Here is a 26329-nt window from a genome sequence, read left to right on the forward strand (position 1 = left end):
TCAATTAGCCTCAGTTTAAGTTGACCAATCATTCCTCTGCTATTCAGCTGAGGGCACTGAACTTCCCGTTTGACCGGCTACGAAAACAACCTACCTAGACCACCGACCATCCGGTGCCAGACAGTCGCACTCAGCAGGGCACAGTCCACAAGTTTTCTCCGAATCAAGACGACAGTGCAGTCAGTCGGTGCCAGGAATCTTCGTTCCGGACGCGCCAGAACGGTAAACACATCAACTGCGGCGACACTCAGATGTCTCACAGGTCGTTTCGCCCTTCATACAATAGGTGAAACTCGACCGACGTCAGTCGTTTCGCCAGGCGCTTAAGCCTACTGTACGAACCCCTCAGAATTCAGGGAAGAGCAGCTCCCAACCGGAAACGCAGTGTGCCGCGTCCTACGATGCTCGCCTCGCCCAGGCCACCCACGGAAGTAAAACAACACGTTTAGGAATCAAGTGAAAATATTTTATGATCTCTCAGTACAAATACTCTCATTACAATTACCTTATACGGTCTGTTACTACCGTCCAATAACATAGAACATTAATAAAATTGATAAAAATGAGAGGAGACATGCAAAAGAGGGCATGGAACCTCTCAAACTCTCTCCAACTATTTCACCCCTATAGTGGTAAAATTTTCAAAAATGCTGGAACAGGCATTACTTTATATCTGACCGAGAAATCAAATACTAATCTTCGTAGTTCTAGCTTCAAAATTTCCTTAATAGCGAACTATTTTCACAAAGCCATTCATCCTCTACTTCACCCCCTTATAATGGAATATCGAAAACTCCCTTCTTAAAGAACGCGAACAGTCAGTCGGGACATAGAGAGGATTCCTCCTCCTTTCATTAATACATCCATGTTTGGTGTAGCACGTGCATTTTCATGCTTGATTGAACCACCCTGATTAATTATCGTTCATTAAGACCTTTCCGTATTAGACACTGTAATTCCCTTAAAATAAGAGTGGTCTTATGGACAGCTTCCTTTCTCTGTAGGTCACCAGGCATCGGACTTACAGCACCTCACGGATATTCTAAACAGCTCAACCACCATCCCAAAATTCCTATGAGTAGCAAAATTCCTGTCACAAAATTTGCAGATTTACAGTTACTGTTCGAGGTAACAAACAACGTTAAACAGTGTCCTAGCAACAGCGTCCCGACAATGCATTGCAGCGCTAAAGAGCATAAACATAAGAATTTCAAGCGTAAGCTTAATCCTGTTTTAAAATTCTTCATGTATGAAAGTAAACAACCAACACTTCAGCCTGCAAAGACTACAAGAACAGGGAATTTATATTAAGCACTTTGTTACAGTTTACTTGTGAGGATTATTAAGCCCTGTTACTAAGAAAGAAATTTTGGGAGCAATGAATAGAAGTAGAGTATTATTAAACCTTTGAAATCGTATTTATTGTAGGTGAAGTAAAGATTGTGTGAAACAGGTAACGATAGGAGCCTCTGTGGTTTCTAGCAAGATACGAGATCGGAGGATATTGCGCTAGGGGGAGGGAGAGAGAGAGAGAGAGAGAGAGTGAGAGAGAGAGTGGGGGGGGGGGGGGGGGGGGGGAAGAGTGGCCAGAGCGATATGTATTGCAGTCATTCTTCTGCAGGGCGCGACTTGTCGCTAGCTGCCTGCGCCGCCCACTCGCGGCCGTTAAGAAAAGGCCAAGGGATCCCGAGACGCCATAACTCAGGCACAAAACTCGGGCCCGTAATTGCCCTACAGCTGCGGGGAAAACACTGTATAATCTTCTCCTGGCTCATGTCTCAGAATTTATGGGTGCTTGGAGGACTTTGACTTTGTTCAAAGTTCTGCTCTAAAGCACAACTTAGCTCCACACCGTTAAACTCTCTAAGAAAGCGCTACAGATGTAAAACAACAAAAATTCAATAGATTATTCCCACAAACATTCCCTAGACTTCTAAAAGATAAGTATCTCATCGCAGAGACACATTTCTTCATATATTGTCCAAACTTCGGATGATGTAATTTCAAAGGATTATTGTGGAAATAGCACCACGTCTACTGCTAGAAGGTTAGTGTCTTTATTGGTACATAGACGTGGCTCCCGACAACATCAGGGATACTTCCTCTGTTGGCTTACTCAAACATTTTGTACTCATTGTAGTAAGGGCAACTGAAGATTTGAAATAGAAATAGTTAACAAGTCGAAAGACATCAACGGCCTAGAAAGCGTGGGATGACCACATCCAGCTCGAAGACTGCCGTGCAAGGAAATATTTAGTAGAGGATAAAACACTTTCCGGTCGGTTACGCAACCAAATTCCGTTCTAATTTAAATACGAAGTGGCTATAACGCAACTTTCGCTACTTGAGCCAGCGTCGACGGAAAATTATTTGCTGTATGGATACCCAACTTTAAGGGAAGGATGATCATGTGCGCTACAGGGTTTGTAGTGTTACTGCGAGAGGCCGACGACCAATTGCACTACAAAATTGTTGATGAAGTTACTGTTGCCAGGGCTGAAAATGCCAAATGCGATGTGCGATCTTCAAGCAGTGCACGAGCTGTGACGTGACAGCTAAATATTTCAAGGTTCGCCGTTCGGAAAGCACTGAGAACAAGCGCTGTGAAATGTTAACTCTAATGTTGTACCAGGCTGTCGTGGATGCTGATGATTGTCACGATGAGCGACGCTTATAACCTCGAACTTCAACGTGGTACGGAAGTAACTAATGTTACCCAGCTCATGTGGAAATTAAAATTAGTTTCTTTCACTTGTTTATTTGTTATTTCTCTTCCGCATATCCTTACAAATGTTTCCACAAAGTTTTAGTGTCCTATGATCACTAGTTTTTCATAGGGGCCGTCTCAAACAGCCAAAGTTTAATTACATCCACCCTGTGCAAAGGCTTTCCTCCATTATTTTCTTTCCAAAATGATACTGATTTAGGGAACACCAACCAAGTGAGATGAATGGTGTGCTCCTTTGCGTCCAGTGAAGTTGTTGTACGCAATTTATGTACAATATTTGGGCGGCCGATTCAGTTGTCTTCTCATGCTGCGAGTTGTGCTGTTACCGTGTAGTCACTGCATGGAATCAACCAGTCTGTCCGTGAAAAATAAATGCACATTTTTTCACTATTTCCCAGCTCTACCGGATGAAGTGATTGGAGAGCTCTCAATAAATTCAAAGCCAGACCTTGTTAAGTTTTCCGACAGCTTTACTTCGATAAACTCCTTAATTGCGCTGTCCCGCAGTACTTCATTTAATGTTTGTTTTCGAGGCAGTGCAAGGTGATAGCTGACTGGTTTGGTTGCTTTAGCCGGATGTGTCACCGATGTTCATTGGATCCCTCCTCGACTGTTCTGATTGTCTGCTCCGCATTAGACATGTCACATTCGTATGAAATACGGTAAACAGCCGGCTCTCGGAGCCCTACGTGGCATTCTTGGTCAAATCTTTGAAAGCTTAGGATTCTGTGAGATGTTGCAAGGGTAAAAGCACATGCGGTCCGATTCCGCTTATCTGACCTGCAAATTTTTGTCTCAAAAGAGAAAGAAGTGGAGACTTTAAGTCTTAATAGGAGCTCTATCGTTCAGTGTGTAAGTACGTCATTGAAAAGCCAAATATTTGGGTTTCGGTCACGGCTTGACTATAGTATACTTTTTTCACTTCTGATTATGCTGTTATTATGTGTAGAACGGCGAGTTACAACATGATTCGTATTTCATTTTGAAATGTACGTGCATACCATAACTAGTTGGATGAATTGGCTCACAGACAAAAAAAGGGTAACATAACAAAACCGTACCCACAAGAGAATTCAGGTATCCACAGCGTAATTCAGATGATTAATTGTCTTAATTATTCACATGGAACATATGGAACGCAAAGGAACGAGAGAAGTTCAGATAAGGCACGCTACATTGTATAAACTGGCAGCGGTATTCTACTATGATGGCATTCGTGCCCATTTGTGCTATTCCAGGACAACGCCAGCTAATACACTTCTTGTGTTTCACCCCAAGCAATCTCCAAAACGTTCAGACGCTAAGAGGTAAATGTTTTGTTGCACTATCAGCGAAACGATGGATCAAACAACCACCTTAATGCACCAGTGACGCAAGCTACGCTGGTCGAATACCTCTGGAGTTTGTTGGGGGTAAAGTAGAGCTGCGGACAATAAATTATACAGACAATTCCATTACTGTTCCCCATTCCAACAATTCCAGGCAGTTGTGCTCCTCCATGACAAAGCCAGCTAACACACTTCTTGCGCTCCCTCCTACACATTCTCCAAGACGTTCATCAACTCAGTTATTTGACTTTTATCTTACTGAGCACTTGTAAAACCACATACGATGGCCTGTTGTTTTATGACCAATGGCTACTGCTGATAGAAGTATCACCGAACATAGTATTGCAAGATGAGATTCGATACATCTACAGTTACCTCAATGTACGATTTTAGGGGCATTTCGTAGCTGATATACTATACAAGAGACAAAAATTTATTAAATTTTTAATGGCTAAGATCGCATTCAATACTATTTATTCCTGATGTCCTGCTGCAACAGTCAAGCCTGTCATCTTCTGATCTAGAAACAAAAGCTTGTTGTCATACGTCCTGTTCATAATAACTGTATCATTCATGTCATGTTGAAACTATAGTGGACAATACGTAGCACTTTCCGCACAGGTTTGTTAAAAATAAAAACACCTTTGTCACAAACAGTAACAACACAGTTACAGTGCACTACAACGTCAACATGACATATTTGATACAACCATAATAGAACACGACGTATAACGACTGTCTTAGTTGTTGCAACTGGTCATTAGGAACAAATAGAACCGAATGTGATGTTGGATATTAAATGTTCCTTCGAAGCAAATACAGATCGCTTCTTCCCTTCTCTAATTAAGAGAAATATCGATACTGAAAGTAGTGGCCAAGAAAATCTTTCCGCCTGTATTACCTTGACAGTGTGATCACGTGCTGTATATAACTGAATAACTCTGCGTCTGCAATAAAACAATGTAAATGTATACCGACCCCTTCATAACTGCTGCTTTCATTTTCCACTCCTTCTGCTAATACAAATACATGTGAACCAAAGTATCTTATCATTTGTTTTAAAACTGTTAAGTTCCCATACAGAAGTGTCAGTCTACTTGCTACTACCGTAATTTTACAAACAGTAAAGTTCTTTACAAAATGCAACCTTTATTTTCGACAGATTGTACACTATAACCAATGTACTGTGAGGCATGCTCAGTAAAATTCTTTTGGTTAGGGACTCGGTCAAAAGTAAAGTCTGCGTTTGTACAGTAAATGTAGAAGATATATTGACTGGTTATTTACCAACGGCGAACACCTGACCACAAATGTGTAATCTGGTCTCTGTAGGAAGCTAAGGTGTGTGAATATTGTTGTCATGATTTCATTGGATTGTGTTTAGTATATTAATGGGTTACGCAACACATTAGTCATCAGTGTTTGTGCGGACTGTGCGCAGTAGCCTACCTTAGCTACATCCTTGTAACTTTCAACTAAATGAACCCACTACAAGTGACTGGAATAACCTACGAAAGGAAAAAGTTCCACGAGTCGGGACGTGGAATGTCAGAAGCTTGAAAATGTTAGGGAAGCTAGAAAAATCTGAAAATGGAAATGCAAGGGCTTAATCTAGATATAGTAGAAGTCAATGAAGTGAAATGGAAAGAAGACAAGGATTTATGGTGATATGAGTACAGGGTAATATCAACAGCAGCAGAAAATGATATAACGTGAGTGGAATTTGTTATGAATAGGAAGGTAAGGCAGAGAGTGTGTTACTATGAACAGTTCAGTGATAGGTGTATTCTCATCTGAATCGACGGCAGATCAACACCGATAACGATAGTCCAGGTATGCGTTCCGACATCGCAAACTGAAAATGAGAGAAAGTATATGAGGATATTGAAAGGGTAAAACAGTACCTAAAGAGACATGAAAATCTAATAGTCACGATAGAATGCAATGCAGATGAAGGAAAACGAGGAGAATAAAAGATTACAGGAGAATATAGACTTGGAACAAGGAATGAGAGAGTAGAAATACTAATTGAGTTCTGTAATAAATTTCAGATAATAACAGCGAAGACTCTGTTCAAGAACCACAAGAGGAGGACGTATAATTGGAAAAGGCCGGGTGATACGGGAAGATTTCAGTTAGATTACATCATGGTCAGACAGAGATTCCGAAATCAGATACTGGATTGTAAGGCGCACCCAGGAGCAGATACAGACTCAGATCACAATATAGCAGTGATGAAGAGTAGGCTGAAGATTAAGACATTAGTCAGGAAGAATCAATATGCAAAGAAGTGGGGTACGGAAGTACAAAGGAATGACGAGATACGGTTGAAGTTCTCTAAGGCTATACATACAGTAATAAGGAATAGCTCATTAGGCAGTACAGTTGAAGAGGAATGGACATCTCTAAAAAGGACCATCACAGAAGTTGGGAAGGAAAACATAGCTACAAGGAAGGTAACTCGAAGAAACCGTGGGTAACAGAAGAAATACCTCAATTGATCGATGAAAGGAGAAAGTACAAAAATGTTCATGGAAATTCAGGAGTACAGAAAAACAAGTCTTTGAGGAATGAAATAAGTAGGAAGTGAAGGGAAGCTAAGACGAAATGGATGCATGAAAAATATTAAGAAATCGAGAAAGAAATGGTTGCCGGAAGGACTGACTCAGCATATAGGAAAGTCAAAACAACCTCCGGTGAAACCAAAAGCAAGGATAGTAAAATTAGCAGTGCAACGAGGATCCCACTGTTAAAAGCAGAGGAGGAAGCGAATAGGTGAAAAGGGTACACTGAAGACCTCTATCAGCGGCAAGATTTGTCTGACGTGATAGAAGATGAAAGAGGACTCAACTGAGAAGAGACAGTGAATCCAGTTTTAGAAACGGAATTAAAAAGAGCTTTGGAGGACTTAAGATCAAATTAGTCAGAAGGGATAGATAATATTCCATCAGAATTTCTAAAATCATTGAGGGAAGTGGCAACAAAACGACTAGGATGCATCAGTCTTGCGACATACCATCTACCATACGGAAAAATATCATCCACACAGTTCCAAAGATGGCCAGAGCTGACAAGTGCGAGAATTATTGCACAATCAGCTTAACAGCTCATACGATCAAGCTGCTGACAAGAATAATATACAGAAGAATACAAAAGAAAATTGAGGACATGTTGGATAATGATCAGTTTGGCTTTAGCAAAGGTAAAGCTACCAGATAGGCAATTCTGACGTTGTGGTTGATAATGGAAGCTGGACCAAAAAAAATCAAGACACCTTAAAATGATTTTTCGACCCTGAAAGAGCGTTCGACAATGTAAAATGGTGTAAGATGTTCGAAATTCTGAGAAAGAGGGAGATAAGCCTTAGGGAGAGACTGTTAACACGCAATATGTACAAGAGCCAAGAGGGAATTATAATAGTGGACGACCAAGAATGAAGTGCTCGGGATAAAAAAAGGTGTAAGACAGGGACCTAGTCTTTCCTCACTGCTGTTCAATCTGTACATCCAGGAGGGTAGGATGGCAATCAGAGCAAGTTCAGGAGTGGAATTAAAATTCAAGGTGAAAGGATATTAATGACACACGTACAATTGGCTGATGACATTGCTACCCTGAGTGAAAGTGAAGTAGAGTTACGTGATCTGCTGAATGGAATGAACAGTCTAATGAGTTCAGGATATGGATTGAGAATAAATCGAAGAAAGACGAGCCGGCCGGAGTGGCCTGTACGGTTCTAGGCGCTGCAGACTGGAACCGGGCGACCGCTACGGTCGCAGGTTCGAATCCTGCCTCGGGCATGGATGTGTGTGATGTCCTTAGGTTAGTTAGGTTTAATTAGTTCTAAGTTCTAGGCGACTGATGACCTCAAAAGTTAAGTCACGTAGTGCTGAGAGCCAACCATTTGAAGAAAGACGAAAGTAATGAGAAGTAGCAGAAATGAGAACAGCGAGATACTTAACATCAGGACTGATGGTCACGAAGTAGATGAAGCTAAAAAATTCTGCTAGCTACTCAGTAAAATAACCAATGACTGACGGAGCAAGAATGACATCGAAAGCAGACTAGCACTGACAGAAAGTGCATTCCTGGCCGGAGAAGGTTACTATTATCAAACGCAGACCTTAATTTGAGGGAGAAGTTTCTGAGAATGTACGTTTGGAACACAGCTTTGTATGGTAGTGAAAATGGACGTAGGAAAATCGGAACAGAAGCACATCGACGCATTTGAGATGTGATGTTACAGACGAATGTAGAAAATTGTTGTTGTTGTTGTGGTCTTCAGTCCTGAGACTGGTTTGATGCAGCTCTCCATGCTAATCTATCCTCTGCAAGCTCCTTCATCTCCCAGTACCTACTGCAACCTACATCCTTCTAAATCTGCTTAGTGTATTCATCTCTTGGTTTCCCTCTACGATTTTTACCCTCCTCACTGCCCTCCAATGCTAAATTTGTGATTCCTTGATGCCTCAGGACATGTCCTACCAACCAGTCAAGTTGTGCCACAAACTTCTCTTCTCCCCAATTCTATTCAATACCTCCTCATTAGTTACGTGATCTACCCACCTAATCTTCAACATTCTTCTGTAGCACCACATTTCGAAAGCTTCTATTCTCTTCTTGTCCAAACTGTTTATCGTCCATGTTTCACTTCCATACATGGCTACACTCCACACAAATACTTTCAGAAACGTCTTCCTGACACTTAAATCAATACTCGATGTTAACAAATTTCTCTTATTCAGAAACGCTTTCCTTGCCATTGCCAGTCTACATTTTATATCCTGTCTACTTCGACAATCATCAGTTATTTTACTCCCCAAATAGCAAAACTCCTTTACTACTTTAAGTGTCTCATTTCCTAATCTAATTCCCTCAGCATCACCCGACTTAATTCGACTATATTCCATTATCCTCGTTATGCTTTTGTTGTTGTTCATCTTATATACTCCTTTCAAGACACTGTTCACTCCGTTCAACTGCTCTTCCAAATCCTTTGCTGTCTCTGACAGAATTACAATGTCATCGGCAAACCTCAAAGTTTTTATTTCTTCTCCCTGGATTTTAATACCAACTCCAATTTTTCTTGTGTTTCCTTTACTGCTTGCTCAATATACAAATTGAATAACATCGGGGAGAGGCTACAACCCTGTCTCACTCCCTTCCCAATTACTGCTTCCCTTTCATGCCCCTCGACTCTTATAACTCCCATCTGGATTCGGTACAATTCGTAAATAGCCTCCCGCTCCCTGTATTTTACCCCTGCCACCTTGAGAATTCGAAAGAGAGTATTCCAGTCAACTTTGTCAAAAGCTTTCTCTAAGGCTAAAAATTCTAGAAACGTAGGTTTGCCTTTCGTAAATCTTCCTTCTAAGATAAGTCGTAAGGTCAGTATTGCCTCACGTGTTCCAACATTTCTACGAAATCCCAACTGATCTTCCCCGAGGTCGGCTTCTACCAGTTTTTCCATTCGTCTGTAAATAAATCTCGTTATTATTTTGCAGCTGTGACTTATTAAACTGATAGTTCGGTAATTTTCACATCTGTCAACACCTGCTTTCTTTGGGATTGGAATTATTATATTCTGCTTGAAGTCTGAAGGTATTTCGCCTGTCTCGTACATCTTGCTCACCAGATGGTAGAGTTTTGTCAGGACTGGCTCTCCCAAGCCCGTCAGTAGTTCTAATGGAATGTTGTCTACTCCCGGGTCCTTGTTTCGACTCAGGTCTTTCAGTGCTCTGTCAAACTCTTCACGCAGTATCGTATCTCCCATTTCATCTTCATCCACATCCTCTTCCATTTCCATAATATTGTCCTCAAGTACATCACCCTTGTATAGACCCTCTATATACTCCTTCCACCTTTCTGCTTTCCCCTCTTTGCTTAAAACTGGGTTTCCATCTAAGCTCTTGATATTCATACAAGTGCCTTTCTTTTCTCCAAAGGTCTCTTTAATTTTCCTGTAGGCAGTATCTATCTTACCCCTAGTGAGGTAAGCCTCTACATCCTTACATATGTCCTCTAGCCATGCCTGCTTAGCCATTTTGCATTGCCTGTCGATCTCATTTTTGAGACGTTTGTATTTCTTTTTGCCTGCTTCATTTACTGCGTTGTTATATTTTCTCCTTTCATCAATCAAATTCAATATTTCTTCTGTTACCCAAGGATTTCTACTAGCCCTCGTCTTTTTACCTACTTGATCCTCTGCTTTCTTCACTACCTCATCCCTCAGAGCTACCCACTCGTCTTCTACTGTATTTCTTTCCACCATTCCTGTCAATTGTTCCCTCATGCTCTCACTGAAACTCTGTACAACCTCTGGTTTAGTCAGTTTATTCAGGTCCCATCTCCTTAAATTCCCACCTTTTTGCAATTTCTTCAGTTTTAATCTACAGTTCGTAACCAATAGATTGTGGTCAGAGTCCACATTTGCTCCTGGAAATGTCCTACAATTTAAAACCTGATTCCTAAATCTCTGTCATACCATTAAATATTCTATCTGATACCTTTTAGTATCTCCAGGATTCTTCCATGTATTCTTGAACCAACTGTTAGCTATGATTAAGTTATGCTCTGTGCAAAATTCTACCAGACGGCTTCCTCTTTCATTTCTTAGCCCCAATTCATATTCACCTACTATGTTTCCTTCTCTCCCTTTTCCTACTGTTGAATTCCAGTCACCCATGACTGTTATATTTTCGTCTCCCTTCACTACCTGAATAATTTATTTTATGTCATCATACATTTCTTCAATTTCCTAGTCATGTGCAGAGCTAGTTGGCATATAAACTTGTACTACTGTAGTAGGCATGGGCTTCGTGTCTATCTTGGCCACTATAATACGTTCACTATGCTGTTTGTAGTAGCTTACCTGCACTCCTATTTTTTATTCATTATTAAACCTACTCCTGCATTACCCCTATTTCATTTTGTATTTATAACCCTGTATTCACCTGACCAGAAGTCTTGTTCCTCCTGCCATCGAACTTCACTAATTCCCACTATATCTAACGTTAACTTAGCCATTTCCCTTTTTAAATTTTCTAACCTACCTGCCCGATTAAGGGATCTGACATTCCACGCTCCGATCCGTAGAACGCCAGTTTTCTTTCTCCTGATAACGACGTCCTCCTGAGTGGTCCCCGACTGGAGATCCGAATGGGGGACTATTTTACCTCCGGAATATTTTACCCAAGAGAACGGCATCACCATTTAACCATACAGTAAAGCTGCATGCCCTCGGGAAAAATTACGGCTGTAGTTTCCCCTTGCTTTCAGCCGTTCGCAGTACCACGACAGCTAGGCCGTTTTGGTTAATGGTACAAGGCCAGATCAGTGAATCATCCAGACTATTGCCCCTGCAACTATTGAAAAGGCTGCTGCCCCTCTTCAGGAACCACACGTTTGTCTGGCCTCTCAACAAATACCCCTCCGATGTGGTACGGCTATCTGTATCGTTTTGGCACGCAAGCCTCCCCACCAACGGCAAGGTCCATGCATGGTTCATGGGTGGAAAATTAGGTGAACTGATAAGGTAAAGAATTTGTAGGTTTTGCTCAGACTCGTACAGGAAAGGAATATGTGGAAAACACTGACAAGGAGAAGGGCATGATGATAGGACATCCGTTAAGACATCGGTGAGTGACTTCTACAGCCCTAGAGGAAACCATAAAGGGAAAAAACTTAAGTGGATGAGAGAGAGTGGAATACATATAGCGGATGATTGAGGCCATTGATTGCAAGTGTTACTCTGAGATGAAGAGATTGGCACAATATAGGAATTAGTTACGGGCATTATGAAACCACTCAGAAAACTGACGACTAAAAAAGAAGTAGTGGGTGGCATTCAGAGCTCATTGGAAAAGCTAACTATAAGGTGAGCGATGTTCCAAATCCTGATCATTAACCTCCGCGTGCATGCGATCGAGGTGTGGCTCACTTTGAAATGTTTGAAACTGGAGTGCTCCGCGTCAACCTATACGGTTAGGTACTTTTGTAAGCTAGTATTTTGTCTCTTATTTTTACAAATAATCTCAGCTACTGTTCTGTTCCTTTGTTGACTCATTGATGGCCTCTTGTTTGCTTAATGCTTGCCTTTGGAAATGCTGCTTTTTCTAAAATGAATTGAAGATACTTTCTTAATCAGAACATATTAGCTTGATCGCATTTGGTGAACGTATGGCAGTTTGCTTGTTTCCACTCTTATGGGTGTGTTGTTAGCAACCTAACACATCAAAAAGACACTTAACACCCATCGTGTAAACTAATTGACCACAAAGGGCACTAGATGACTATTTGAGATGTCACATCCGTAACGAGATACTTGTTGATAAGATTTCAAAGTGACAGATTTCGTTACTTAATTTAAATGTCCAGAACTGTAAAATCGTGCAGTTCATAACAGGAAATCTTAGAACTACAATATTAGTGAGTCACGACCGAAATCCGCCAATAAATACGTGAGTTTAAGAACGCAATGTTTCAATTTTACAAATTAATATACTGTGAAATCTAATAATGAAGCAGACTTATTCATAGATAATGCCGGTGGCAGAACTAGGCTCATTAGTTGAATAGTAGCAAGATTTAATCGCTCTAGAAAAGTGATCGATTGCAAAAGTCTGGTGCAACCCATAATAGAATATTGCTTAAGTGTGAGGGACTCGTATAAAATGGCACTAACAGGGAATATTAACACTATAGGAAGAACGGCAACACAGCGCAGGCTATTCTGACCGATGGGAGAGTCTCGTGGAGATGCTCAAGAAACGGAGCTGGCATAAACTTGATGTAGTGACAAACTATTCCGAGAAAGCGTATTTACAAAGTTTCAAGAAGCTGGGAATGTACTAGAACCCACTACGTATCACTACCGCAGGAATCGTGGGATATCAGATAAGCTACAACATGCAAAGAGGCGTTTAAACATTCTTCCCGCACTCCATACGTAAATGGAACGAGGAGAAGCCTTGATAACTGGTACACATGAGGAAGTACCCTCTGACTTGCATCTCACAGTGGTTTGCCGAGTATGGATGTTGGTGGCTCTGATAATGATTCGTATGAGTAGAAACCGGTAAGCTGTCATAGGTGCACAAAATGCGATAAAGACAATTATGATTAAATCCTCGCTTTTCTGTCGGTGTGCCGATTGTACCCTCACGCACGCCCAAATCTCACGCGGTGTGTTCGCGTCACGTTAGTCACGAAGCCGCGCTTCAGCCAAGCCGAGGGCCGACCGGCGCTGGCCACGGGCGACGCTTTGATTGGTCGACCGGCCGGCGGCGTCCTCTAATTGGAGCCGCTTCCGCTCTTTTGTCGCGCGCTCGCCGCCAGGTGTAATTGCAGTTTGCGACGGCTGACCAGCACACAGATTCTGCTCACGTTCGCTGCAGTCCGCTCTTTCAACGCCTCCTCCAGTCGGCAGCAGTCTGTGGTACTTCTCCCGAATACAAGCCCGAAAGGGCTCCAGCATCCTGGCGTACACCCACACCCATCGACACTGATGGGGTTGTCTTTTGCTCCTATGAGCCTCCATAAAAAGAGGATACCGCATTTACTCACAACGTTTATTTGTCGCATACATCCAAATTTCTTTCCCTCCCCACTAATTTATCCTTTACATAACGTCTATTCCCGAACTGGTATGAATGCGACATCATGCACTACCAACATGTTCCAAAATACCACGCATAAAAACGGAATATTTCCGGGATTCATACCTCGGGTTCCATTTGTGGTAGAAAGGTGGGTCAAGTGTTTTAGCTAGTAGGCGTTGGGCTAGGGACTATTCGTATACCAAACAGAAGGATTGTCTTCCTGTACCTATCCTACAGTACAGGCTAAAAGTCTGAATGTTAGAAAATTCCTCAGGTGCACCTTAACAAGTTTATGGAGACAAGATTTAGTTCATGGGAAGTTCCTGACAGAACTCGATAAAAAGCATTTCCAGTGGGTGCGAGAGAGCTACAGTTAGGAGAGCTTGTTGGAGTGACTGGTTCTGACTTTCCAGTCAGAATCTTTTAGACAGGATCGTATTCACCATCTTCGTTCTCCGATAAGATAATATGCGCACTGGTGTCTTAATACGTACCCTATCGCCCTGCCTCTTGCTCTAGTCAGTGTTTTCAAAATACTTCTTTCCTCTCCAGCCTCCTCACTTTCTGCCTTATTAGTATACCTAATTTTTCCGCATTCTCCTGTAATATCAACTTTTAAAATCCGATTCTCTTGTTTTTCCGTTTCGCCGCAGTTCATGATTCACTTCCAAACAATGCTATACACCAAACGTAAATACTTACAAAAAATGTTCTACAAAATAAGGACCAATATTCTTGTTTTAGCAGAGAATGGCCTATTTCCAAGCCTTTCTTCGTCCTTCAGTCGTTACTTTTCCCCTGGGGCAAAAAAATTCCTCCACTTCATCTACTACGTTCTCCCCAGTTTTGATGTTAATTGCTGATTTAATTTCTGTTTCTCCTCACTGTTTTCGGCTTTCTGCGGTACATCGTCAGTCCATATTCTGTAATGCTTTCTCACTTTCAATGACGGTAGCAATGTTATCAGCGACGTTATACATGTTTACACCTACATGATTACTCTCAAAGTCACATATACGCGCTCAGCAGAGGTTTCAGAGAATTACTTTAATACTATTTCTCTATTGTTCGACTCTCAAATTAAACTTGCAAAAAATTAACGTGTAAAACTTTCCTTACGAGCTATGATTTCTTTCGTTTTTTTACGAGCGACATTTCTCCCTATGTAGGTGGGAGTCAACAAATTTTTGGCATCATTAGCAGACAGATAGTGGTTGAAATTCCGTGAAAACAAAAAACGCTTTTATTTAAACGACAGCTATCCCAACTCGCTTGCCATGTCCGTGTCATTTTTTCCCTATTTCGAGATAACAAAATAACGAGCGGCCCTTCTTTGAGTTTTTTCGATGTGTTCCGTCCATTCTTTCTGACAAGGATCTCACACTGTATAGCACTAATCTAGCAGATGATGTAGAGGTATAGCGTAGTCATATAAGTAGCTTTTTTCCATCTTCTAAGTATTCTGTCAATAAACTGCAGTCTTTGGTTCGTTATCCTATTGTTTCCTTTGTAATTATTACTTTTGTAATTGTAACTGCTATGTATGTGGTTCACATGGTTTGCTCCTTCCAAAAGCGATATTAAGAAGTACATCGACTACAACGTCATTTATGGTGCAATCGAAATTTAACAGAAATTTTGTGGTAATTACGTCAGGACCTCGCACTTTTTATTGGTCTGGTCAGTTTCCACTTTTCGCATCATGCGGACACTTTTCCTAAATAATTTTGCAATTTTTTATGATTTTCTTATTATTTTAACATGTGGTGTCACCGCCAGACACCACACTTGCTGGGTGGTAGCCTTTAAATCGGCCGCGGTCCGCTAGTATACGTCGGACCCGCGTGTCGCTAATATCAGTGATTGCAGACCGAGCGCCGCCACACGGCAGGTCTAGAGTGACGTCCTAGCACTCGCCCCAGTTGTACAGCCGACTTTGCTAGCGATGGTTCACTGACGAATTACGTTCTCATTTGCCGAGACGATAGTTGGCATAGCCACCAGCTACGTCATTTGCTACGACCTAGCAAGGCGCCATTATCATTTGCTATTTATCTTGTGATGCATGTACCGTCAGACCGATGTTCACCAATTATGGATTAAAGTTAAGTATTCCAGAAGCTACGTACTTTTTTTACTAGACTCAACTCCTTTAACTGTTCCAGACCTCACGCCAGCCTGCGTGAGCTTAAACGCGTGCCTTTCGGCTATCTCATAGTGACTTGGCTGTCTTGCCAAGTCACAACATAACAAACGGTAAACGACAGCATCGTCTGCAACCAACCTAACAAGGCTTCTAAGATTCACAGATCGCTGACATCTATTCGCCTACTTTAATGGCACTCTTGAGTCTTTCCTGTACTCCGATCATTCCTTTTTTTATGTGTGGGTTAAGTGATCGAGAAGAAAGACTGCGTCATTGCCATTTTAATCCGAGCACTTGTCATCAATTCTAAATATTCCGTCTTCTTTCTTGTAGATATTGTAAATTTTCCGTCTTTACATATGCCTTATTTTTCAGCGAATTTCTGTGTTTCACTATTTCACGTTGTCTACCGCTTTTCCTGGGGCTACAAGTCCTACAGACGTTTGTTCATTTTTCTTACGTTTTTCCTCTATTAACATGACGAACGCTTGTGGAGCCGTAAACTTTCCTAAGGCTGATCTTATCTTCGTGCACCTGATTCTCAATGTTCTTTTACATTCTACGGAATTTTTTTCTCAGAAACTTAGGAGTATGTGATGTGAAGCTGATGGTGCGACCCTCCTAGTGTTTATCTCCCTCAAATGTGGCTTCTGCATTTAGAATTGCTCTAATAATGACGCTTTCAAATACAATTTAGAATTACGTGAGTCGTATTTTATCTGTTGACAAGATGAAAGTTTTCCCATGCGATATACAGGCTAAGTATAGTGAAAGGCTGACTACTCTTTTCTTATAAGTATTTTCGGGCACTGTCTACGCACGATGTTCTGTGACTAAATGCAGCTTCATTATCTGGAAAGACGTATACAGTAACGCTATTTTGACAACTTTTTTATACAGTGTGTAGCAGATGTTAGGCAGTGTAACGCCTGTGTAGCTGCCACAGTCCTTCTTACAATATGTACGTAAATATTGGCCTGTCTATAGATTAAAACTCTGTGCAACGGACGAGGACTCGAGTCCAAAACCCTTGCCAACCGCAGTCAAATTCTTTGATTTATCAACGCCTGGATGCCTCAGTTGCTGGAGAATTTACACAAAAGGCGAAGGTTCTGGTTTGAATTCATTTACTCGGGAGCTTTTAATTAGCAGACATACAGGGTGTGACGGGTTTAAGTGCGAATATTTCTGTTGGTGACTCAGGACAGTGTACTGAACGACATTACATCAGCAGACTAATAATTAAAACTATTACCAGTAGTGCGTTTTTAGTTTAATTGATAGCTACATGTGGTAGGAGCAAGCGATTACTGCTTTATTTCCCCTGGACGGCAATAAGTTGTTGAAGTGTAACACGTGGACACAAAACGTTTTTTCCATACCGGAGGGCGTAGCCCCCTTAGTGATGCAGTTATGGCCATGCGGAAAACATCAGGTCATAAAGTTTTTGGCGTGTTTGTGGGAAGATGTTCAATACAGAAAAAAATCAACTACGGCATTGTGCGCATGTGTGTGTGTGTGTGTGTGTGTGTGTGTGTGTGTGTGTGTGTGTGTTTGTGTGTGTATTGAGTTACCCCATACAAAAATATTTGTACTTACACCAGTGACACACGACATAACTGCAGACTGAAAATTCGTTTTGAGGTACACACTTTTACAGTTCTCCATACTCTTCTGGTATATGTATCATTTTCTTACTAAAAATATGGTATGCAGAATTTCTTGAAATACATCACTGATGAAAAGCTCATTGGCTCCGAGTCGGATGGTTCGGAAGGATACTTGTAATCTGCAGCCAAAAGATGATTTGAATCACACTTGTGTCAAGGAGTCGATATATTCATTGTTTTCCAACTGCCACTTACGTGTTTCGTTATGAAAAATAAGTTGTATTGCAGGGTACATATACTGATAAGATCTATCATAATTGCCGTATGTCCGGGCAACAACTTGATAAGTGATAATTAAATCGTTGACTAACCTTGGTATACTTTACTGTTAGTCTTCTCATCAGCAGAAATATGATGCTATTACCACAATAAGATAGTTGCGATGTGAAAAGGATGCAGACTTTGAGGCATTGGTGTCACTCATCAAGGTACGTCGCTGTACAGCAGATATTAGTCTGCGCGGCCGGTCAGACACGCGACTCGTCGCGGCTGGTGCCCCTGGCGCAGCCGGCGACGCAACTGGGCGTTGCAGCTGCCAATCTGCGCCGCGATCCTAAATGGAGGAGCCACGATCGGCTTAGGGCGTTCGCCTGCGGCATTCTTTCCACGGTCCTCCCTCGTACACACTGGCCGCGGCCAGATAAAGGTCTTAACTCGATACTTAACGAGGAAAGCCGGATCGCCGTCCAGTGCTCGGCGCAGACTTATTTATCTGCAGGTGACAAGTATCTCAGGCCACCTGCTTCACGTAAAATTGCAGCTAAAAGTACTTTACTATCCAGTTACGCAGTGCCAATTAAGATTTGTGTCTGAAGAACAGTTCTAGTACAGTGTTCCACAATTTTCTTTTGTTTCTTCACTTTTAAATGAATGCCTTCCATTCTTCACGCAACCTTCAGCAGTGGGGGATTAATCGACTGATGCTGCCTGCTTTTGTGAATTTCACTGCTTCAAGAGGTTATATTAATTCTTCTGCTCACTTCTGACACATCTGTGGCCAACTTTTAGTGAAAAAGCAGCAGCAGACAATTTCAGACTTTGTCAAAAAAGTGTATAAAGGGCAAATATAAAGTTTCCGTTCGAAGGTTGAACAATCCAGAATCGGTGTGCCAAACATGCAAAATCGCCACGAATATTGAGGCAATCATCCCACCGACGCACCAGGTTTAAGACACCCGTTTTGTAAAACATCGCGTCCTGCTAAGTGAAATAGTTTGTGACAGGCAGCTGCACATCCCAGTACTACAAGGCATCGTCGACATTTCAAGGTATTTTTCAAGGGACCGAAGGAGTGATAATCTCATGAGGAGAGATAAGGACTGTAATGCGGGTGCTCGAGTGTTTCCTACTTGAGTTGGTGTTACTTCTGCGCTTTATTTGCTGTATGGGAACGTTCATAATCGCGAAGCAGAGCCACTCCACAACGGCAATTTTCGGCGAACATGCTGCCTCATTCGTATTCTTCAATCTCAGTTGGACACCTGTTGGTGCTTCTTCTTCGGAAAAAAAACAACAACAACAACAACAGCACCACGCCGGTCCTGTTTGGGCCCATTTTTCCGAATGCTCCACTAACCTCTTGCCTACATGTCGGTGCTTATATCTACATATCAGAGTCGCGATATGTTGCATATATACTGCTGCAGCGTCCTCTGACGGACACCTTGGTGTTAAGGTTGGAGAATAGGTCCAGTCATGGACCCCTCATTGAATGTGCTCAAGTGGTGAGGAAGGACCCCTGCTTCCTACGCAAATGGGGGAAAACTGAAATAACTTCTCAGAAAACTTCTCATTATGACACATTTCATCACAGCAATACGAGAAGATGCTAACACATTCGAGTATGTAGCAAGTACGTTAAAGCGGCTATTAGAAGCTAAGATGAAACAAGCAACTTTTCGTTTGCCCTGGCGTTGGGAAATAAATAAAGACAAACATCTGAAGACAAAATGAATGAAATTTAAAGATCGCCTTATATATTCTTTGAAGAACTTGACACCAAGTTTCTTCGCCCCTTCAAACACATCGATTCGTAGTATATTTTCAGAAACGTGCTTGATAACTTTGAAATATTGGATGCTTCAATGAGCTTGAAGCTGCACTTCCTGGGCTTCTCAGGAAGAATCTTTAGTTAGTGCACAGATGAAAGAGCAATGGAGATTTAAGAAAGAAAGAAAATACTTTAAGATTTACCACATTCTGTGCTTCTTGAAGTGCATAATGCTTATCATGATAGTTGGAATGCCTCATGTTATGCTATGCTTTTTAATAAAGGTTTTTTGAATGTATATGTTTGGGATCAATTTCTAGGATCTTCTTCATTACTTTATGAAAAACCTTTATGTAATACAGGGAAATCCTTGTATTTCTGAACTTTTCCCATTAAAAAACATTAGTATCATCTAAAACGAGCCAAGAAAAAAATTACAAAGTATGAATTTGCAGATATATGTAACGTAAACATTTTTTTTTAATTTTGAGTAATTTAAACACTGTATATGAAATTGTTGATTTCTAAGACGTGAGAATTCAGTCAATCAAGGAAACGAAACATGTTTTCTATTCACTCCATAATTTCATTGGCAGAACAGAACTTAATGAATAACCAGTACCACTGGTAAACTACAGACTCTTTTCCTGTCTCTCATCTATGAATTTGATACCTCCCTCAATGGTGATTTAGCTGTTGAAGAATTTTTCGTCTTACATAAAAGATGAAACTGGTAAGCGTTCGTCTAGACAGCCGTGGTAATCAGAATGATCAGCTAATTTCTCTTGCAGCCTGTTGCTAGTACTTATGGAAAGATAATCAAATCCGAATAAAGTGTTTCAAGGTAAATTCGTTATACGAGAGCTAATCATAATAATGATAATTCCATGTGACAGTGACTAAGCACAGTTTTTTTGCGAGATTTATAGTTCTGTCAGTTGAGATCTTACGTAGACACTTCTGGTGTGTTGCAGCCATTCTGTCGTCGCTGTGCACGGAGTTCCTGTCGGTGAACGTGTCCGCCATCCTGTACCTCATGAACTACGAGAAGTACGGCCGCAGCACGGCGTCCGCACAGTACTTCCTGCAGCTGGCCGGCTACCTCGGCATCCCGGTCATCGCCTGGAATGCCGACAACTCCGGTCTCGAGCGGGTAAGTACCTCAATCACACTCGCGCTCCACGTTGCCCAGCCCAGCTCTGCTGACTACAAAATGACCGTCGAACATACTACTGCCTTCTTCAGTGCCTTTGTGGATATTACTGCCATCATCTGGGTGGTCTGGGTGCGTCGTCTACATCGGGAGCGCAACAGGGTAGCGCTGTGAGGAATATGGTAGAGGGTGCTTCTGACGCTTGTCGGTGTCTTCGGTCCCATGCTTGGAGAAGGCTTATGGCCGAGTGCACCAATCTCTATTAACAGATAACCGCGGTTAATTCGGTATATAATCCTGTTCAGCGCAGTATTCTGGTGCACCAACATCGATCTAAGTTAAACGAGGGAATCGACCGCGGTTATATTTAACCGGGGCTCTTTCCCGATTTTCTCGACATAACCACGGATTTAGAAGCATACGCTATTAAGATGGCGGCGCGTTTTGATGTTATGGATGGCATTGAGGAAGATTTGTTATACCTTGACCATTTAAATCGTGACCGAAATCGTGTTGGAGTGATTGTGGAAAGGGGAAACCCTTTTGAAGATTATGGTGACAGGAAGTTTGAAGAGAGATTTCGTCTGTCAAAAAAAAAACAGTGTGGTGGTTATTAAATCAAATTAATGATAGATTAGAATTTCCTACTGATCGGAATAACCCTGTTTCTCCGTTAAACAGACTTTTGATTACTTTAAGGGCATATGCAACAGGTGCATTCAACATTCTTATTGGGGACAACAGTAATATACATCGTACAACAGCACAACGAATCATCAGTGATGTATCAGACATCATAGCATCACTGTCTCCTCGCTTTATAAAATTTCCAACAAGAGAAGAAGTGCGCTCTGTTATGTGTGGTTTTAGTCAATTGGACCGATTTCCTGGCGTTCTTGGTACCTTGTATTGTACCCATATAAGAATTCAGTCTCCTGGAGGACATAATGCTGAACTTTTCCGCAATAGGAAATCACATTTTTCCTTTAACTGTCAAACCATTAGTGATCACAATTTGTTAATAAGAGATATTGTCGCTCGATGGCCGGGCTCTGTGCACGACAGTACCATATTTCTCAACTGCGCTCGCAGAGCTCAATTTGAAAACGGAGAAATACCACAAGGTCACTGATTGGGAGATAGTGGTTATGCATGTAAATCCTACTTGTTAACTCCACTTCTAAATCCGCAAAATGAAGCAGAGCATCGGTATAATAGGTCTCATATTAAAACTAGAAACACTGTTGAGAGAAAATACGGCATGTGGAAGAGAAGATTTCCCATATTATCTGTAGGAATAAGATGTAATCCACAGGAAGCAATGTCAATCATTGTGGGTACAGCTGTCTTGCATAATATTGCGAGGAGTACAAGCAGTGATGAACCACCAGAAGATCCTGAAATTTCTCGACTTTTAAATCAGTTACGTGATGAGAGAGGCCCCAACATTGAAGACAACGAAGAAGTGCTACCTGGACAGCAGATGTATCGTGATGATACATTACCTGGAAGAGCAGTTCGCCGTGCTATAATTAATGAACATTTCCGATAATCTAACATAAATTCAGACATTGTTCGTAATGAAAAATTATGATTATAGTTATGGGATTTCGCCGTATTTTCAATTTTTCAGATTATTTCAGCATGTAATCTATTTTGTTTCTGCTGTCTAGCGAACATAAAAGTACTCACTGAACTGGGTGTGTGATGCGAAATTTGAGGTTTTGTTGTGCCAGGGACAGGATGTGCTTTCTACAGACAATTACCCAGCTGTTGCTTTTCTGAGATTTTTTTTAGTGTGGAACTGTTGCTAATTCATTATTAAAGAAATATTTCTTGCATCACATTGGTTGTGAAAGCAATGCAGTACTCTGTTATTTATATACATGTTCAGTTTCTGGGTATGTACTTAAATTTGAGAACATATGACTCCATTACATTTAGAGAGTGTGAGAGTAAAAGCGAGTGGAATAAAATATCCATTATATTTCTGTATTATGTTCACTATAGATCCTAAACATCTCTTAAATTTTCTACTGTAACAACAAATATGTGAATTCCAACAGTTTTGCAATATTAAAAGAGCACATTCTTTATTATTAGAACCTTACAGTTTAGAGATTATTTTACTCCACTTCTCCTCATTAGTAATGCAATCTTATCACCTAAATAAGCTTAAAATTGTGAATATGCAGTACACACATGGGCACAAAATAATCATTTGTGTAATAACGTAAAATGTCAGTTTGGGATTGTTTATTTGTTAAATTGTTTCCATATTAATCACTACTCTTTATTTACAATATGATTTTCTTAAACATAAGTGTGTGTGGCCATAAGGTTGTGCAAAGAATTGAATTACGTTGTTAATTCTAGTCAGTCATGCGTGTAGCAGCACTTTACACAATATTATGCACAACTGTATGGCATTAAAAAAAATACATGAAATTGAAGACAAATTTGTGTTTAGAAATTGCCACCAAAAACAAGTTCTCATTGCTACAAAAGGCAATGGAATGTTGTCAGCAATGTCTAATACTTTGGGAATCAGTGCAAGAGCAATAATTAGTTATGGAGTGTGCTACTTCGGAAGATATGAAAGCAGATCTGTAATGCTGTGAGTTGACAGTACAAAGTGTCATACTTTAAGTTATTACTGAAAACTCCCTCCCTCACCCTGTCACTGATATTGATGCAGTTTTTCACATATTTAATGCTCACCTGTGGAGAAGGGAATTCCTTGTCATTGCACAGTGCCACAGAAAAATGCCTCACTACAAATACAGTTGTGGCAGAAGTTCTGGGTTGCCATCATAAACATTAGCACGTGCAGAATGTTGCTAAGAAAGCCACACATGCTATGACTACTATAGCAGAAGCCAGTGATCCATCATAGGAATGCATTTCTGAAAATATCTTGCTACAAATTTTTCTGTGATAAAAGTTATGGGCTGACATTGTAAACATTAACAGGTGGAGAATATTGCTAGAGAAGCCACACAATTCATATCTCACTACTGTCCATATTAGCAATGTATTATTCAATAATGCCTCTCTACAAATACTGTTATGATAAATGTTACAGGTTTCCACCACACACATTACCAAGTGGTGGGGCTAGGAAAGCCACATATGCTATGCTTACTTTTGCAGAAAAGGGAACCCACCACAGCAATGTATTTCCCAACATGCCTCACTTCAAATTGTATTGTCATAAAAGATATAGGTTCCCATTATAAACATTACCTGGTGCAGATTATTCCACAGAAAATGGCACACACAAAATTATGATTTGGAGCACTTTCCCTCATATTCTGGTACAAACAATGCAAAACATGATAACATTGGGCCTCATGTATATAACTGTTACAGCACATATGTTCATTCCAAAGTTAGAGTAACAAGGATGCTTTATTACTATTATTTTGTTTCATTAACAGTCTACCTCATTGTTAAGTCATTTAAGTAGAAATTGGCACCTGACGCTATGGCTGCAGGCCTGCAACTGACATGTATCTTACTTGTGTAAACTGCAGTGTTGCTAATCTGTTTTTATATAAGAAGTAATTCTAATTTTAAGTGATTGGATGAAACTTAGTCCAGACCAAATAAGCTGTAAGCAGATATTAGACAGACACCAACAGATCAGAAATAGGTACCGAGGTACGTAAACACACTTCTGCTTGTCGACGGAAAAAAAAAGACAGCAAAGATAGAACGTGGCACCAGCGACTATCTGTGCAGTATCACTAACAGGACAAACACAGAGAAACAATTTGAACTGTGAGACAACTTTAATACATTAGACAAAATACAACATAGCACAAAAAATTAAAAAAATTCACTGTAACAGGAACAAAAGTCACGTGTCACTTGCATTTTTCTTCTTCCAGTACTTTAGTTTTTCTTTCGGGGCCAGAATCTTTAAATTTTTTATCCTCAGCTCCTTTTGGTGCTCTGCCATCATCATGAGTAATTGGGCCTCCAGTAGTTCCACTCTCTTCTTGCACACATTGTCAATCACTGTTCCCGAACCTGATGGCCTTGGTTTTGCAGGCATCCTGCGACGATTCCATGTATTTTTTGGCGTGCAAATGTTTTTATTCGGTTGATCAGGAGACTGTGAAACAGATTGCAACTGGGTGACATCCGCCAGAACATTATTTGGTGTCTCTTTACTTAATAATACGACAGGTGTGTGGGAAGTGCTAGGTTGTGTGCACTCTGCTAACTCGACAACTGAAGCAGGTGGCGTATTCTCACTGCACTGCACTTCACTGCTCTCCATGTTGACAACACCCACAATCATGCTGAACTGTGCATCGGAATCATATGCATTTGTTAACGGTTTCATTGAGGATCCAACAATTTCTAATAGTTTAGCCCAATCATGGATCGTGGTTTTTTGGGTAGGCTTCCCCCCACCTGTTTTATACACTTCCACCTTTTCTTCTGCAAGGTCTTTTCGAAGTCTTCTTTTCATATTTCCATAACTGTTTTTCAGCCTGTCACAGGATCTTTTTATCACACCTGAAATTAAATAAAAGTAGTTTGTTGTACCATAAATTAATTCTTATATTATTTGCATTCATAAGTCAATTTTGCATTTTGAGGCTCTTAACTTATAACCGCAATAAAAATCTAAGATCTGTATATGGCTTTTGTTTACATTTCAGTTCATTAAAAAGAAAGTGGTATAGGCATATATGAAGAATACGGCACAGGGCTAAGTGAGAAACGTATGTTCACAATTTTCAACATAAAAGCTTCCCCGTTAGTCACATAAGGTTTAGTTAACAGTAGCACGGCATTGGATTTTAAATTTAAAACTAACAAAACAATTCCAACCGTAAATTTGCATAGTCCTATCACGTATTTCAGTGGTACGCCAATAACAGTTTTAAATTTCAAACTAAAAGCCAGTGTGTCCCATATCCTACGCTTACGATGAACCTAGAAAAGTTATTTATTTATGAGTAAACTTACCAGGAGTAGAATTAAATTGCGCCTCCACATGAGACCACATTGCCTGTTTTTCTTTTAAGCTGTAGCCGTCGGTTTTCTTATTTTCAAGAACGGATGCATTTGCACCCACCAGTTCAAGATGTTCATCTATCTCGTACTTCGAGAAATTCGGTGTTGTTCTTTTATTCTCCATTATTCTCCAAAAAAGAAACCAACAGATCAGAAATAGGTACCGAGGTACGTAAACACACTTCTGCTTGTCGACGGAAAAAAAAAGACAGCAAAGATAGAACGTGGCACCAGCGACTATCTGTGCAATTTCTTGTTTACTAACATCTTTGCGTTGCCAGGGCACGTTCCATTGCAATGTAGAGAGTTTACCGCGGTCTAATGCACAGTTGGCTGACGACGGTTTGCTGACCAGCGATTAACGTTGGTGCACTGCAGAAACATTTCAAACGGGATTTACTTTTAACCATGATCGAGGGACCTTGGTTATCATGCTTTTTCACCGGGGTTGGTGCACTCGGCCATTAGTGGTGACTGTCGCATTTTCCCATTAGATGTCGATTATATACACGAACCTATGAGTGCGATCGCTATGAGCTCCTAGATTTCCAGACTGCTTTTGACACCGTTCTTCGTAAGCGGTTAATATTAAATTGCGTACTTAATAAGCATAAATCAGTTGCACGACTATATTGAATATTCTTATCAGACGAGTAGCAATTTCGTAGTTATTGACGGGTAGTC

The 26329-nt window shown here is 40.8% G+C and overlaps 1 protein-coding gene across 1 annotated transcript in view; it reads left to right on the plus strand.

Moving 5' to 3' along the window:
- Nucleotides 1-26329, plus strand: part of LOC124606282 (glutamate receptor ionotropic, NMDA 2A-like) — a 522926-nt gene that overhangs the window by 244674 nt on the left and 251923 nt on the right. Inside the window, exon 2 of the mRNA XM_047138263.1 lies at nt 20433-20611. Within this exon, the coding sequence (XP_046994219.1) occupies nt 20433-20611 (179 nt within the window). The remainder of the gene's footprint in view (nt 1-20432; nt 20612-26329) is intronic.

Source organism: Schistocerca americana, chromosome 3, assembly GCF_021461395.2.
Source record: "Schistocerca americana isolate TAMUIC-IGC-003095 chromosome 3, iqSchAmer2.1, whole genome shotgun sequence".
Taxonomy (NCBI): domain Eukaryota; kingdom Metazoa; phylum Arthropoda; class Insecta; order Orthoptera; family Acrididae; genus Schistocerca; species Schistocerca americana.